Genomic DNA, 14350 nt, shown 5'->3' with positions numbered 1-14350 from the left:
ATTTTTGTTTGTAGCTTTATGTACTTTTTAATTGTTTGTTTATATTACATGTACTATACCTATATTTTAATAAATATTTTTGCCATACATTTATTCAGTTTCAAGCTCTGCTCGCGAGGTCTACAGCTCACAGAGCCACTAGTGTTATGCTTTTCCCGAAATGACGCCGTAGTAGGCTAAAATTTTGACTAAAATGGAGCGTAGTTAGAGTTAAAAAGTCCACAAAAGGCTAGATGACAATTTTTTATTTATTGTATCAATCGATCAGGATTGTATTTAGGATCAAATGTCTGTCTATATGGGACCCATTGCATTAAAGCGATACAAAAGTCAGAAATGATAGTCAAAGTCCGACAGTCGTACTTTACTCGCGAAACGCTCCTAACAAATTGATACTTGATACTGATTAATACTGTCACTGAGAGCCCATCTTGAAGTATGGACAAAACAAGACATTTGCATATTTGTCGGTGAAATATTGCGTTTATATAGTTGCTATACAATATTTTTTTGAATAAAATGTAAGGAATCGAATGGTAAGTAAGTATCCTTATTTATTTATTTTATAGAAGTAACATAAAAAACTTAAATTTTTAAACTTTCAGGTCCTTATTTTTGTATTATTCCCATATATTTTTTGAGTTTCCAATGTATTGCGATAAACTGCTCATTTTCTATCTATTTAACTAGATTAAGTCATAAAATTCAACATTTGTGTCAACAACCCTATTCTGAACAGTAACAAGGTAGCACTTACTTGTCCTGTATGTAGATAACGAGCCCTGTCCGGAACACTTCGGGCGTGAGGAAGTTCTGCATCATACGAATGACGGAGCCCGCTGGAACGAAATGTTACGTTATTCAATCTGCTTTTATTTTATTTGCATAAATTTGCAGATGGATCTAAATATTGCATGAGTTTTTGAATGTAACGTACCGTTTCTATAGCAAAAATTCCAATATATTAACCAACCATTATTATGGGCCATTGTTGTCTTTTAAATAAATAAATTGATGCTGGCGGCTACCTCGCACAACGTATCAGCATTGCGATACAGCGAGGAAATGTCGCCAGCATCCTTGGTACAATGCCTCAAGGGCATATTTTAGATTTAAGCTAGTTTTTAATTTCTTTTAGTAATACACTGTATGTATCTTGTTTGTAAATAAATGATTATAACTTTGAATTGAATTAAATTAAAATGAGTCACTCACTTTTTTTAAGTAAGTACAAAATTGCTCGACATGTTTTGCTTCACACTGAGGAGCTGCAACATGAACACGCGTTGGCGGAACGACTTAAAAAAACCGAGCAAGTGCAAGTCGGACTCACCCGCCGAGGGTTCCGTACTTTATAGTACCTATTTTTTGTTATAGCGGCAACAGAAATACATCATCTGTGAAAATTTCAACTCGCTATCACGGTTCATGAGATACAGCCTGGTGACAGACGGACCTCGGACAGTGGTGTCTTAGTAACAGGGTCCCATTTTTACCCGTCCGGAATCCTAAAAACGTGAATAAAAGTGTAATTTTATTGTCAATGTAAGTATTTTTAGATTTTTTTCAAATTACAGTGCCATTCGGGTTCACCCCCGATCGCGAGGTCTACTATTCTACAGCTCAAAGAACCACTAGTTTATTTATATACATATAAGACATTTTAGTTTTAAAATTCATTTTATGGTTGCCCAACTAAATATCCGCTTTATCTTACGTTCACACGTCATTCTTTTTCTTATCCACAAGATGCTATTATCGATCGTATCAAAAATGATAACAAAATACTGTATCCTTATCATTGATATCATAAGTAAGTCGTGAACAATTCGCGGATTATCTGTTCAACATTATCAATTGGCTATACCTAGTCTTAACTAGGCTGAGTAGACCATTTTAGGGTTCCGTAACTCAAAAGAAAACACGGAACCCTTATAGGATCACTTTGATGTCCGTCCGTCCCTCCGACCGTCCGTCAGTCGTTCCGTCCGTCCGTCTGTCAAGACCCTTTATCTCGGGAACGCGTGGAGGTATCGAGTTAACATTAAAATAATATACTCAAGCCAACAGTGTCATGAAGCTGTGAAAAAATCAAACTTATAGTTAACTCAAAAGACACTTTCATCGATAAAAATTTATAGAGTCCAACTCGCACTTGTTCGTCCGGTTTTTTTTTTAGTATATATTATACGAACATAATAGGTGAAACCAAAACGCATCGTCTCCGTTGGCTTGGCCACCTCGAAAGGATGGGTGAAGATCGGGCAGCCAAAAGGGCCGACCAACAGGACGGCGTCCAGTTGGTCAACCCAAGTATAGGTCGCTCGGTAGGTAGGTCATCCTAAATATCGTTGGGCGGACAGAGTGGAGGCAGATCTCCGTGAGCTCGGCGTCGGCGAAAGCTGGCGTGATACCGCTCTGGACCGAGCCAAGTGGCGTGCTCTTCTTGTGTTGGAGGCCAAGACTCATTTTGGGTCATCGTGCCAGTCAAGTAAGTAAGTATAATATATGAGATATATTTCAGTTTATAACTTACATTTCTGATAAGCTACGGCGTTGAAGGTGCCAAGGATCTGCGAGGGAGTGTATACAGGGTTAGTCATCGGGTTGACGCTGAAGACTGCATCGCTCTGCATCACGTTTTGGAGGATCAGAACGAACTGGTCCATCATACGCCATTCTGGGAGCACCTGATAAAAATAAAAACGAATAAATAAACAGAAAAGGACGTAAAACGTTAAATACCTAATCAACTTGACTTCATTATTGGGTAGCACACTTTTTAATTTATTGAAATTACTTGTAAAATTGTAATCAAAATTAGAAATAAAGGACCCGATAATAAACTACCTCTACAACAAGCTTGACAACCGTTTTTAACATTGGAATAACAATTTGGGTTATGAAATGCAACATAATATATGTATGGTTTTTATGCGTGGTAGGACAGCATTATATTTTAATTAAATATTTACCAAGACATAGATATATCAAAAGAAATGTTTGTTTCAAAGTATTACCGGCATTCTTAGTAAACAGAGTTTTAACTTAGAAGTTAACAATAGAGGAAAAACTAAGGACCATATACAAAAGTAAGGTTCTCAGAAACTGTTAAGTAACTACAGGAGTAAATAACAGTTTTTAATGATTCACGGTTAGTTTCACTAGACTTATATCGACCGGGATATGAACCGTGATTACCTTTTGTATTGTTTTTGAGCTCCCGATATTTCGACGCAGTTACATATGCATCTTGTTCACGGGTAACAAAACAATACAAAAGGTAATCACGGTTCATATCCCGGTCGATATAAGTCTAGTGACAGGAGTAAATACGTACTTTGTAAAATCTGTGTATGATTCTCAAGTATTTTACTGTACAAGGTATCGTGCCAATAACGATTGCTACCTAATAGCATTGAATTTACCCACAATATTCACCTATTTGCAATCGACTACTCAACTCCTCTAATATAACTGACCTAAGCTTACTATCTCATTCACAAGACATTGTTTCTCATCACTAGCCTATACAACTTGATCTCTAGAGTCGTCACAACTACAGGCAAATGAACATCAGATTGTATACTGGTCAAATCCAGTGAGGAGATTAGATAGTTTCATGAATAATTCTGAGCGGTTTCAAGTTTCAACACTAAGCAAATGCAAATTCGCGACGAAGAGTATTATAATCGCTTAACAAGCTAGGGTTATTCAAAAGGTTGAGACGAACCAGTAAGTTTGCGCCCTGATCACACATAGTTGCTAAGGATCTGTAGGTCACTTTATATTAGTTGATGCTAGGACTGGACGTGACTACATTTGCCTAGGCAATCAGAATGAAGCCACGCTAGGTTATGGCCACAGAGTCAGCTAAAGCTATTTGCTCGAGACGCTTAAATACGAGTAGAATGGACTTTAGAAGATGGCCACTGTTTTGCTGCGAAATGAAATTTTTGATAGCCGAGTTTGACTTTATATCGTGACGCTTTCTAGAAGCAAATAAGTACAAAAGTCACTTTAAGAAAACCCAAATTTCGTCACGTTAAAATACTTACAATGTATAGTAGACGTGCGTATTTTAGTAACAGCGTGTCTGCTTTCGACTGATGAAACTAAAAGCAATTGCTTTTAGATGATGAATATACCGTTGGTGGGAAAAACACGGTCGTGTTCGAAATTTTCCGTACACGCATTTATTTGGCCACGTTTAACAAATAAATATTAGATATATTTGTTTTAAGAATTGCTTCGTATATGGAATCTCGTGAAATCGATAAAACTATTCAAATAATAAAAACAAACAAATAGCAACCTATAAATATTAAGTCCATTACTATAAATATTTAAGTCAACATTCATACTTAAAGGTGTGTTTGTGTGCCAGCCGTAGGTACTATCCGTAACTAGTTAAGAAATAGGTCAAGTGTTCAATTGATTCGCGCGGAAAGAACGGATATCGACGGCGACGTTCGCAGGTAGGATTCATATAATAAATTGAAATTTTCTTCACTAAACTAGGTATTTAAACGTTAATAATAGAGATAAGGTAGTGAAATATCCCCAATTATTCTATGTATTCGTATTCGTACCAAAAAATAGAAAGACTAGACTACCGGCTGTATTCGAACTTTAAGATACGTCAAATACTAGAGATTGAAACGATATGGATTTGATATGTCAGTGTCAAACAAGTGTCAAAAGTGACGCGTTTGTTTGAAGAAACGTCATTTTTGACACTTGTTTGACACTGACATATCCATTCCATATCGTTTCAATCTCTAGTATTTGACGTATCTTAAAGTTCGAATATGGCCGTACACCGGTTGCACCAATCACGCTTGACGGACTGATCAACATTAGATATGACAACAGATTATTGAACATTTAGAAAATTACTTTATAAATATTGTAGGTACTTCTCAATCATGTTTTTACAGTTTATATAACACAATCTGCCAGTTTACTCTTCCTTATGCTGGCTATCAGTACTTATTGAGTTAATTATTGATTTGAAAACCTATTCAGGGCACTTGATCCGTTCAAGAATTTGCCCTTTGGAGAACCCTATTCATTGGCTATTTGGCTTAAACTTTACGAAGATATTCTGAGGGTTAATTAAGTACTTGGTTGTTTTCCTAAGTTAATTCAAAGTTTTGGATAGTAGTATTCTGACTGTCGCAATCTTACATTAAAGGCGCACGAGCGCCGAGCAAACTAAGAGTCGAAGTGGTCGCCATGGCATGGTAGGTACCTATGTTTCACATCGTTGCTGAATACACCACACATAATATGTCACACCATAAATTAAGTAGTATCTCACCATCTCAGTAGCAAAGCTCTCGAAGAAGTTAGCGAAGCCCTCATTCAGCCAAGTGTACGTCCAAGAGGCCGGTCCAACCTCGTTGCCAAACCACTGGTGGACGTTCTCGTGGCTGATGATACGACCGATGTTTTGCTTGGTAGCGGTGGTGGTCACGCCCTCGGTGACGAGAAGTGCCACTTCCCTGTTAAAATTAATCAATTAATACATGCAGCTGGGAATAGTTTAAAATATAACACAAATATAAGTAGTATCTGGGGGCACGGCAGTGCCCCCGCCAAGTCGAGCGCGAAGCAAACACTGCCGTACCATCCTTTACTGGAACCATTTCGCCGCATTTTCAGGCCCCTATTTGAGAACCTCTGGATAAGACCAGAACGCAGAAATTTTCGTCATCCAGTAAGCTATAATCACATACTTAAAATCCAAAATTTCAAGTCTATAGGTCATTTAGTTCCGAAGTTAAGCGAAAGCAAAGTTTCGCATTTATGACACTCATTCATTCACTCATGATCATCAGAATAGAATTAGTACTTCCCATAAACTCAGAGAGCTGTAATTTGGTACAGAGTTAGGGTTTAATGGCCACATAAAGGGAAAACCTAAAAATATTGCAATATCAGTCACGTTTTAAAGAACTAAGAACTGCATAAGTAAGTTTGTAATCCCATATAAATATATGGGATTATAAACTTACTTATTGCCGTTCCTACAAATAGTAGGTAAAGTAAAGGTACACTACGATGTACGATGTGAGTATGAATGAAGATATGTTTAGTTATGATATGTGTATACATAGTATGGGTATGAGTACCCGAAAAGAAGGACTGCCTACAAAAAGAGATGAGATCCCATCAAAAACATTACATGTAAAAAGGTGCAAGTCTCGCAACGCTCTTACTACAAAAAAGTTTTGAGATGTAATGTGAAACCAAGTCGGTTATTTTAATCAGTGCCAGGGGGTGTTAAAACCGTATCAATAAGATATCTTTAATTTGTAATACATATAATGACTTGGCAATCGCACAGAATACTCGTACCGTACTCGTAAATATGTGTAATGCTCAAACTGCAATTAGCGCTAGCGTTATGTTCAATTAGAATTATTTTTAATAGGTGAAGATGATCCTTTTGTCAATATGCAGCCGTGCGATGGCCAAGTCATTATACGTATTACAAATTAAAGATATCTTATTGATACGGTTTTAACACCCCTGGCACTGATTAAAATAACCGACTTGGTTTCACATTACATCTCAAAACTTTTTTGTAGTAAGAGCGTTGCGAGACTTGCACCTTTTTACATGTAATGTTTTTGATGGGATCAAATATTGTCATTAAGCCCAGTTGAAACCCTGTCTGGGAAGCTGGTGGTCTTATGTTCGATTCCCGGTAAGAACATTTTATTATGTGACAAGCAAGAATGCGTTATTCATAAGTCATGAGTTATCGATTTTTTTATGTATTCGAGTACTCTATTCAAAGTTTTGAAATCTTAAGTTTAGTATCCACAAAACAAGCAAAAGATAACTTATTTAACATGTCGCGCGAGTGACAAAAAACAAGTGAGTCTAAACCGTCAAATTATTCAATATCAGTATGTCTCACAACAGCACAAAATAAGTAATAGTATTATCATACAGAACGGACACGCACCGCCCCGCCCCGATTCGGATTACCTCGCCCGCGACAGGCCGCGACATGAATGTGTGCGTAAGTCGCTCTACTGAGAGCATTATTTACGAGATTATAACTTTTCACCATTAAAACTTCCACCTCTAGTATTTTTCACTACACCAATACAGCGACAATGAGGGGCTAATTTGAGAAGTGCTTTCCTCCTAATGAGTGCCCCAGAGTGTTACGTTACTTCAAAGCTTATGAAAGAGGTTGAAAAGGCCTTATTAAAAACTCGAGGACGCCTTTGGAGCATTTTAACCGTTTCCTATTTAAAGCGCGGTGAATAGTGTAGCTTTGAAGATTTGCTTTATTTTGTGATGACAATTGTCTTAATTAAAATACCTTATAGAAATTTTGCTTTTGTTTCGCTCTAGTATTCTGAATGGAAAGTCTGTGTTTTTTAAAAAGAGCAAAAGATACACCCAGCAGCAAAATTGTTAATTGAATGTATAGTAGTATACATGCACTTTTACAGCTCGCTGTACATCGAAATCCTTATGAAATCTTTTTAATGACGTAGGTATTCACTTACTGCTTTATACTGGCGTTGTTAAAAAAGGATTTTAAACTTTCAGGCTTAACACCTACAATTTTATTAATGATGCGTAACATCATAGTTTTAAAATGTACAGCCATTATGCGTTGAAGATTTTTCTCATTTGTTTTTTATTTCTCAACCATACAGCATGAGAGACCCAAAACTACACCACACTCACCTGTAAACAATCAGCCCCCAGTTCTCCATAGCACCAGCAGCAAAGTCCGGGACAGCGACATTGTCCAGCTTAGGGAACGCATACTCAAACTCCGTATACTCCTCTACCGCCGCCATGTTTTTCTGGCCAAAGTCCATCGCGAACTCAGCAGTGTCCAAAATACCGGGCCTTGTGTACACTTGGAAGGGCACGCGGTATAATGAGTCTTGGGTGTTGGTGACGGACTCGAACGTGGACACGAGGTAAGCGAGGAGATATGTGGACATCACTAGCGTATCTTCAAATTCGTGTTTCACGAAGCCATCGACGTCTTCTCTGTAAAAATGTGCTGTGTTAAATTTTTCGTAAAGATACATTTAAGTTTGTATTAATATCTTATACTCATATGATTTAGCTTACACAATTCACATAGAAAAATACACATCCTGAAGTTTAAATCGAAGCGGATATTACAAATAAAAATGAATCGGGCTGGATTTGAAGGCACATTTCCGATGGTTATCCGGGGCAATTCCGCTTCGAGCTACATAGGTCACCCCAGGATTATAATATCGATCTTTCGTCTATTTGCCTTTCTATCACTCGAATATTATGTAAGAGAGATAGAGAAATTGACGTAAGAGAAATTTCGATAAGTATTCGAAGTTGGTGGTAGGCCCTCAAGTCAGTACAATTTTGTTTACGGCAATTCTGCGATTACCGGCTTCTAAACGGTTTTCCCAATACTCGTTTCCTGGACAGGGTCTATTATAATAATTACTTTGTCTCAATTATACCGTTTTTATGTAACATACAAGAACAAAATGTTGTGTCTCACAGTTATACGTTATTACAATTTAAATATTAATATGGCCCGGTAGCTTGAACATGTCATGCTCGCTTAAAAGTCTTTGCTTACGGTGGCGTTGTTGATCAGGTCAATTCGGGTCACCACTACACTTTCCCGAATGAAGGTTGAGAGAGGCGATGGCTGAGATACGCGTCATACTCGTGAACGGGTGCTGTTTGTGGAGACTGGTCTATTTAAGCTAACACGAGCTATTATATATTTAGTAACTTTATTTTTGAAGATAATTACATGTCCACACACACCTCATTCGGTTCTCGTATGCTATTTTATCTTTATTATCATTTTCTCTTTTAATGAATGTTTCATTTAGGTATACAGGATTCTGACTCTTGTTGACCCTATACGTCTTTAAGGATAATTTGATTAACTATATATTGTATTTTTTTAGTTTTGACACTTAGAGACATTTACTTTAATCTCTAAATAATTTTAGATTATAGTTTTTGTATCTTTGTGTTTTTTTAATACTATTATTATAGTTTTTATTTTAATTCGACATTTAGAGACTTCATACATATCTATGGAATACTTTAGTTTCATTTGATATTTGCGGCTTAGATGTATTTTATAATTGCTGATGTGGTTTTTTTTGCTTGTATGTAAATTCCATGTTGACGTGTAAAAGTGCCCTTGTGGCCTATTTGCTGAATTAAATGTTGATGTTTGATGTTTGAATCTTATCTCAGCCTTATTTTACTTTGAATATATTAAATGAAACTGCAGCATAGGATAAAACAAGCAACGGGTTGCACTCCGGGAGTGCCGGCAGAAGTGAAAACTCAATGACATTGTAACTTCTTTGAAATGATTTTGACCTTGACAATCGTCCTGGTGATCTATTTAGCATGAATCAATCAGCGTATGCGATCTTCAAGGTAATTTCAAAATGAGATCAAAACCGTAACAATTTGTTAAATTTGAATCGGGCTCCAGAGAATTTCTACTTACTTCAAGTTGGTCGTTCTTTCAGGCATGTTAGAGACGACGACAGGGTACGCTGCAGGGGCGTATATAGTGGTCCTGAAGACGGCTTTAAGCGCCGGCTCATCGTAGCAGGGGAACGCGCGCCGCGCGAACGTCGGCTGCAGCTGCGATGTTATCAGACGTCTGGAAATAAGTAAAACTTGTTTTTTCTTGTGGTCTTTGCAGATGTTTCTGCTTGATACAAAATTTATTTGGCTGGGAGATAGGTCTGTGTTTTAACAGCGTAGGACTAAAAACAGTAAACTCTTTATAAGTAGAAATCATATTGTGACTTTCAAGGCCATTGTTGAGCTTTTCTTTAAAAAGATCATATTCTTATTAAAGGGACGTTAGTGCCAAAAATATACGCCTTTTGCTGGTAGGCTTTTTACACCGTATGAAGGTACGAAATCCTTAATTATGCGTGGTCGACACGCTTTTTTCCGCATTTTTAGGGTTCCGTAGCCAAATGGCAAAAAACGGAACCCTTATAGATTCGTCATGTCTGTCTGTCTGTCTGTCTGTCTGTCTGTCTGTCCGTCTGTCCGTCTGTCCGTCTGTCCGTCTGTCTGTCCGTCCGTATGTCACAACCACTTTTCTCCGAAACTATAAGAACTATACCGTTGAAACTTCGTAAGTAGATGTATTCTGTGAACCGCATTAAGATTTTCACACAAAAATAGAAAAAAAACAATAAATTTTTGGGGTTCCCCATACTTCGAACTGAAACTCAAAAATTTTTTTTTCATCAAACCCATACGTGTGGGGTATCTATGGATAGGTCTTCAAAAATGATATTGAGGTTTCTAATATCATTTTTTTCTAAACTGAATAGTTTGCGCGAGAGACACTTCCAAAGTGGTAAAATGTGTGTCCCCCCCCCTGTAGCTTCTAAAATAAGAGAATGATAAAACTAAAAAAAATATATGATGTACATTACCATGTAAACTTCCACCGAAAATTGGTTTGAACGAGATCTAGTAAGTAGTTTTTTTTTATACGTCTTAAATCGCCTAAATACGGAACCCTTCATGGGCGAGTCCGACTCGCACTTGGCCGCTTTTTAACGTTTATCATCATGATATTTCATATAAAGATTGGGCTATTATAACCTCGTAAGACCCAGATAAATTTCTGAAAATTTTATATTTTTATAACAAGTGTACGTGGGGAGTTACGAGGATTGCAAATATACTCTGAACTAATACTTACGCAGGAGTACCATCTTCGGCCTGATATGTTGACAAATAAACTCCAAACATGTTCTCAGCGAACCTCGCCACGTAATCGATATGTATGACATACGGCTGGTTAGGACTGATCTCTCTTGTCAAGTTAATCTTAAGCAGGTGAGTATCATCTGTAGCTATATCAAAACCATCAAACAAGTCTTCATCTTCATCTCCATCTCTATAAACTCTAATGCTATCGATATCTGTCTCCATAGCTTGCATGACTATAATATCTGTGTCATAATTGGCTATTATTCTTATAGAGACGTTGCCGTAGAAATAATCAGGGTTGTCCGGGTTAAGAAAGAGTCTGACATCGTAGAACGTAGGAAAGGACTCTCCTGGGAGAACGTATAGTGCGGCTAGATCGTCGTTCCGAAGCACGGTGTCGGTGGAGATTGGGATGGCAATGGCGCCCCCCAATAGAATAAGGCCGAGGAGTAAATACATATCTGAAAATGTATGAAACATTGAAAATTTCCTGATAAATGTGTCATGAACAGTCAGTAGTAAATTGCTGATAATACTTAGCGTAAAAACAGCTTTCCAAAAAAGAGGTAGATTTATAATTATGTATATAAAACAATTAGAATAGGTATTGCAGATACTTTTGAACAAGAATTTCTACGAATGAAAAAAGTCCCTCGGCTTTGTCATAAATTACAAACAGCATCCATATGCCATTTTACTTTCCAATAAATCCCATGATTTATTGGAAAGTAAAATGTGGAACGTAAATAGATAACGTAAACCAGTAAAACTCTTTATTGTGCAAAACACTTTTAATACATAAATTTTGCTACAGGATTGTAAGTACAGAGGCAAACTTATCCCTTTCAGGGAAAAGATGTTGATTTTACAAAGACTATTCAGCGCATATTTAGTGTTATTTAGTGTTGGAGAAAAAATAAGAATCCCATCAAAAACATTACATGTAAAAATATGCAAGTCTCGCAACGCAATTCTTTTACTACAAAAAAGTTTTGAGATGTAATGTGAAACCAAGTCGGTTATTTTAGTCAGTGCCAGTGGGTGTTAAATATAAAACCGTATCAATAAGATATCTTTAATTTTTAATACGTATAATAACTTGGCCATCAAATTATTTAAATATTTTGATTTGAGTTTTTCTTTAATATATGACATCTATTTGCCGGACTTTAAGATGGGTCCGGGAACAATCCGGAAATACCGCGGGTTACAGTTCATTCCACACTTTAGCTGCCATACACCAAACATCTGTATATTTTATCTCATCGCTACAGATATAGATCAAACCCAATATCTGATACTACAACTGCCCGTCGCTCAAGAAAGTTGAAGTATCCTATTCCACGATAAACCAAAGATAAAGTTAAAATGATAAAATGTATACACGGGTGACCTGTCTGGCCTAGTCAGTAGTGGCCCCGCCTTTGAAGCTGATGAGCCTGGGTTCAAATCCCGGTGAGGGCAAATTTGGGTGCTGATTACGAATGTTTTTTTGCTGAGTCATGAATGTGTTATTGCTGAGTAATGGGTGTATGAATACGGTAAATAATGGCATGAATTTTCCGATTGCGGTACCATGCGTAGTACAGCTAAAATAGTCACTATTACTAATGCACAAAGACAACACGATGTAGTGGGGCCACACCGCCACACAGCTGATCTGTAGTACCGTAAAATGTATTTTAGTTTTTATTTTATTTTGGGTAGTTCCATTTCATAACTTTGACAATAAATCGGAAATCCCTCACCCCGTAGTCCCTCGTAAATGGGATGAGATGGGATTTCATACAAAGGTGATTTTGGAAGATTGTTGGATCGATTTTTTTTTATTATGAGTATTACTATAGCTCCATTTTAAATTGGAATACATTATTTTTGTAGCAGTAGCTTTAAAATCCCATCTCACCCCCCCCCCCTTTCATCCCTTCTCTCCCCATTCATAACCCAACTCTCCTCGCGAACCCTACTCACCCCATTTTACAGTACGGCCACACAGTTGATCACAGCTGATCAGCTGTTACCCATAAAATAGACATTTAATTTATAATAATCATTTGCCACATTTCTAAGATGCATTCACGCACCAGTGAACAATAATTAACATATGATATAACATATGATAAGCTAGTATATAAGGCATGCATTTTATCAATAAAAGATTCATTCTTTACTCCACTCTTGAGTTGTTATTATACCCCTGAATGCCCCACACTCGATACCAAAGTTGCGATCACAAAAAATCTACTTGAAAGTACCACTAATACTAATCCCACTATTCCACAAAGTTAATTATATTAAGGGTAGGTTCACTGACTCAACTCAAATAATAATAAATACAATCTGTTGTTTTTGATACTTGAGTAAACTTACAAATTTTCAAATGAAACTCGTTTTTTAAATCTTAAATAAAATTAAAACCAGTTTGAATACAAATATTTTTACTCGAAGAAATATTTCACGCTAGAGGTAACTCTGGGATTATTGATAGATTAGATAAGTAACTGATAAGGGAGTACAAATCCACTTGAAGCAATAAGGAGACCAAATCGATACGTACGTACGAACGTACATTTTGATATCTAAATGAGTTGGCATTTTATTCTCATTATTTCTCATTCGTGCGTTAATTTCGCTCGTTCTTGTTCGTAAGTACATATATTAAAGCGAGCGAGAGGCGCGCGAGAATGTTAAAAAAATTACATCATTTTGACATCAAAATCTAAGTTTGAATTGGCCCCTAAGCAGTAAGCAGTATCAACTTACACAGTATAAAAACATCTTCAGCATAGCGCAGCGTAAGTCTAAGTAAAGAATACTAAATATAATTATTTAATCGGTTCTTACCTTGAATTATTTATACAGTAGTTAAATGATCGATTCGATCGAATTTTAAAATTCATTGCAGTTTTACCCAACTGTGAGGCCAATCTGTACTTACATTTGGCATCAAAATTATAATTAGGTACCTACAATATTTTTCGTTACAAAATTAAAATAACGTGTTCTATATAGACTGGTTTTCAATGGACTGGGATAATTTTATTGAGAAATTCAGGTCAACATTTTGTAAAAGATCAGTTTAATCACACAAAACTCTGAGATTTTACGGCACCATTTTATAGCTGATTTATAAGTTAACGGCGTCATAAAAGCATTATATCTGATCTCGTCATAAAGCGGGGCCACGTTGGAATTTAAAAACTCGATATTTTGATGGAGAATATTGTTTTAATATATCTTGAAAATCGGCTGATCTTATGAAAAAATGTTTCATACCTAACTTGTCGCAAATTTTATGCTCTACAACTTTTACTTACATGGTAACAGCTTTGGAGCTATAGAAATCTTGATATCCGCGAAAAAACGATTTTCATCATCTTTGACCTTGAATAACTTCCGACGCTCACACGATATATGCGTTGACTTTTAAGAGAACCTTTAATAGGTCATAACGAAGGTATGTACGAGTTTCCAGCTTATTATCTCTCATTCCGAGGTTGACCCCCTTTTTAGGCTTAAGATGACTGGCCTATAAAGATATTTGGGGACTTAGGGTAGGTGGGTTAACTCAAAGTATTGACACCAAGAGGCCAAT

At 36.7% G+C, this 14350-nt stretch overlaps 2 protein-coding genes across 2 annotated transcripts in view; one reads left to right on the top strand and one right to left on the bottom strand.

The window, feature by feature from the left end:
* The window catches only part of LOC134649538 (membrane alanyl aminopeptidase-like), a 123359-nt gene that overhangs the window by 53317 nt on the left and 55692 nt on the right, over positions 1-14350 (top strand). The gene's annotated exons all lie outside the window — the stretch shown is intronic.
* LOC134649659 (aminopeptidase N-like) overlaps positions 1-14350 on the bottom strand; it is a 28113-nt gene that overhangs the window by 12388 nt on the left and 1375 nt on the right. Inside the window, exons 2-7 of the mRNA XM_063504497.1 lie at positions 10745-11216; positions 9518-9676; positions 7720-8034; positions 5324-5507; positions 2537-2690; positions 758-839 (exon numbers count right to left, since the gene is read on the bottom strand). Of these exons, the coding sequence (XP_063360567.1) occupies positions 758-839; positions 2537-2690; positions 5324-5507; positions 7720-8034; positions 9518-9676; positions 10745-11214 (1364 nt within the window). The 5' untranslated portion in view covers positions 11215-11216. The remainder of the gene's footprint in view (positions 1-757; positions 840-2536; positions 2691-5323; positions 5508-7719; positions 8035-9517; positions 9677-10744; positions 11217-14350) is intronic.

This window comes from Cydia amplana, chromosome 7 (assembly GCF_948474715.1).
Source record: "Cydia amplana chromosome 7, ilCydAmpl1.1, whole genome shotgun sequence".
NCBI classification, from domain to species: Eukaryota; Metazoa; Arthropoda; class Insecta; order Lepidoptera; family Tortricidae; genus Cydia; species Cydia amplana.
The sequence above is the reverse complement of the archived record's forward strand: the minus strand, read 5'-3'. Positions and strand labels throughout refer to the sequence as shown.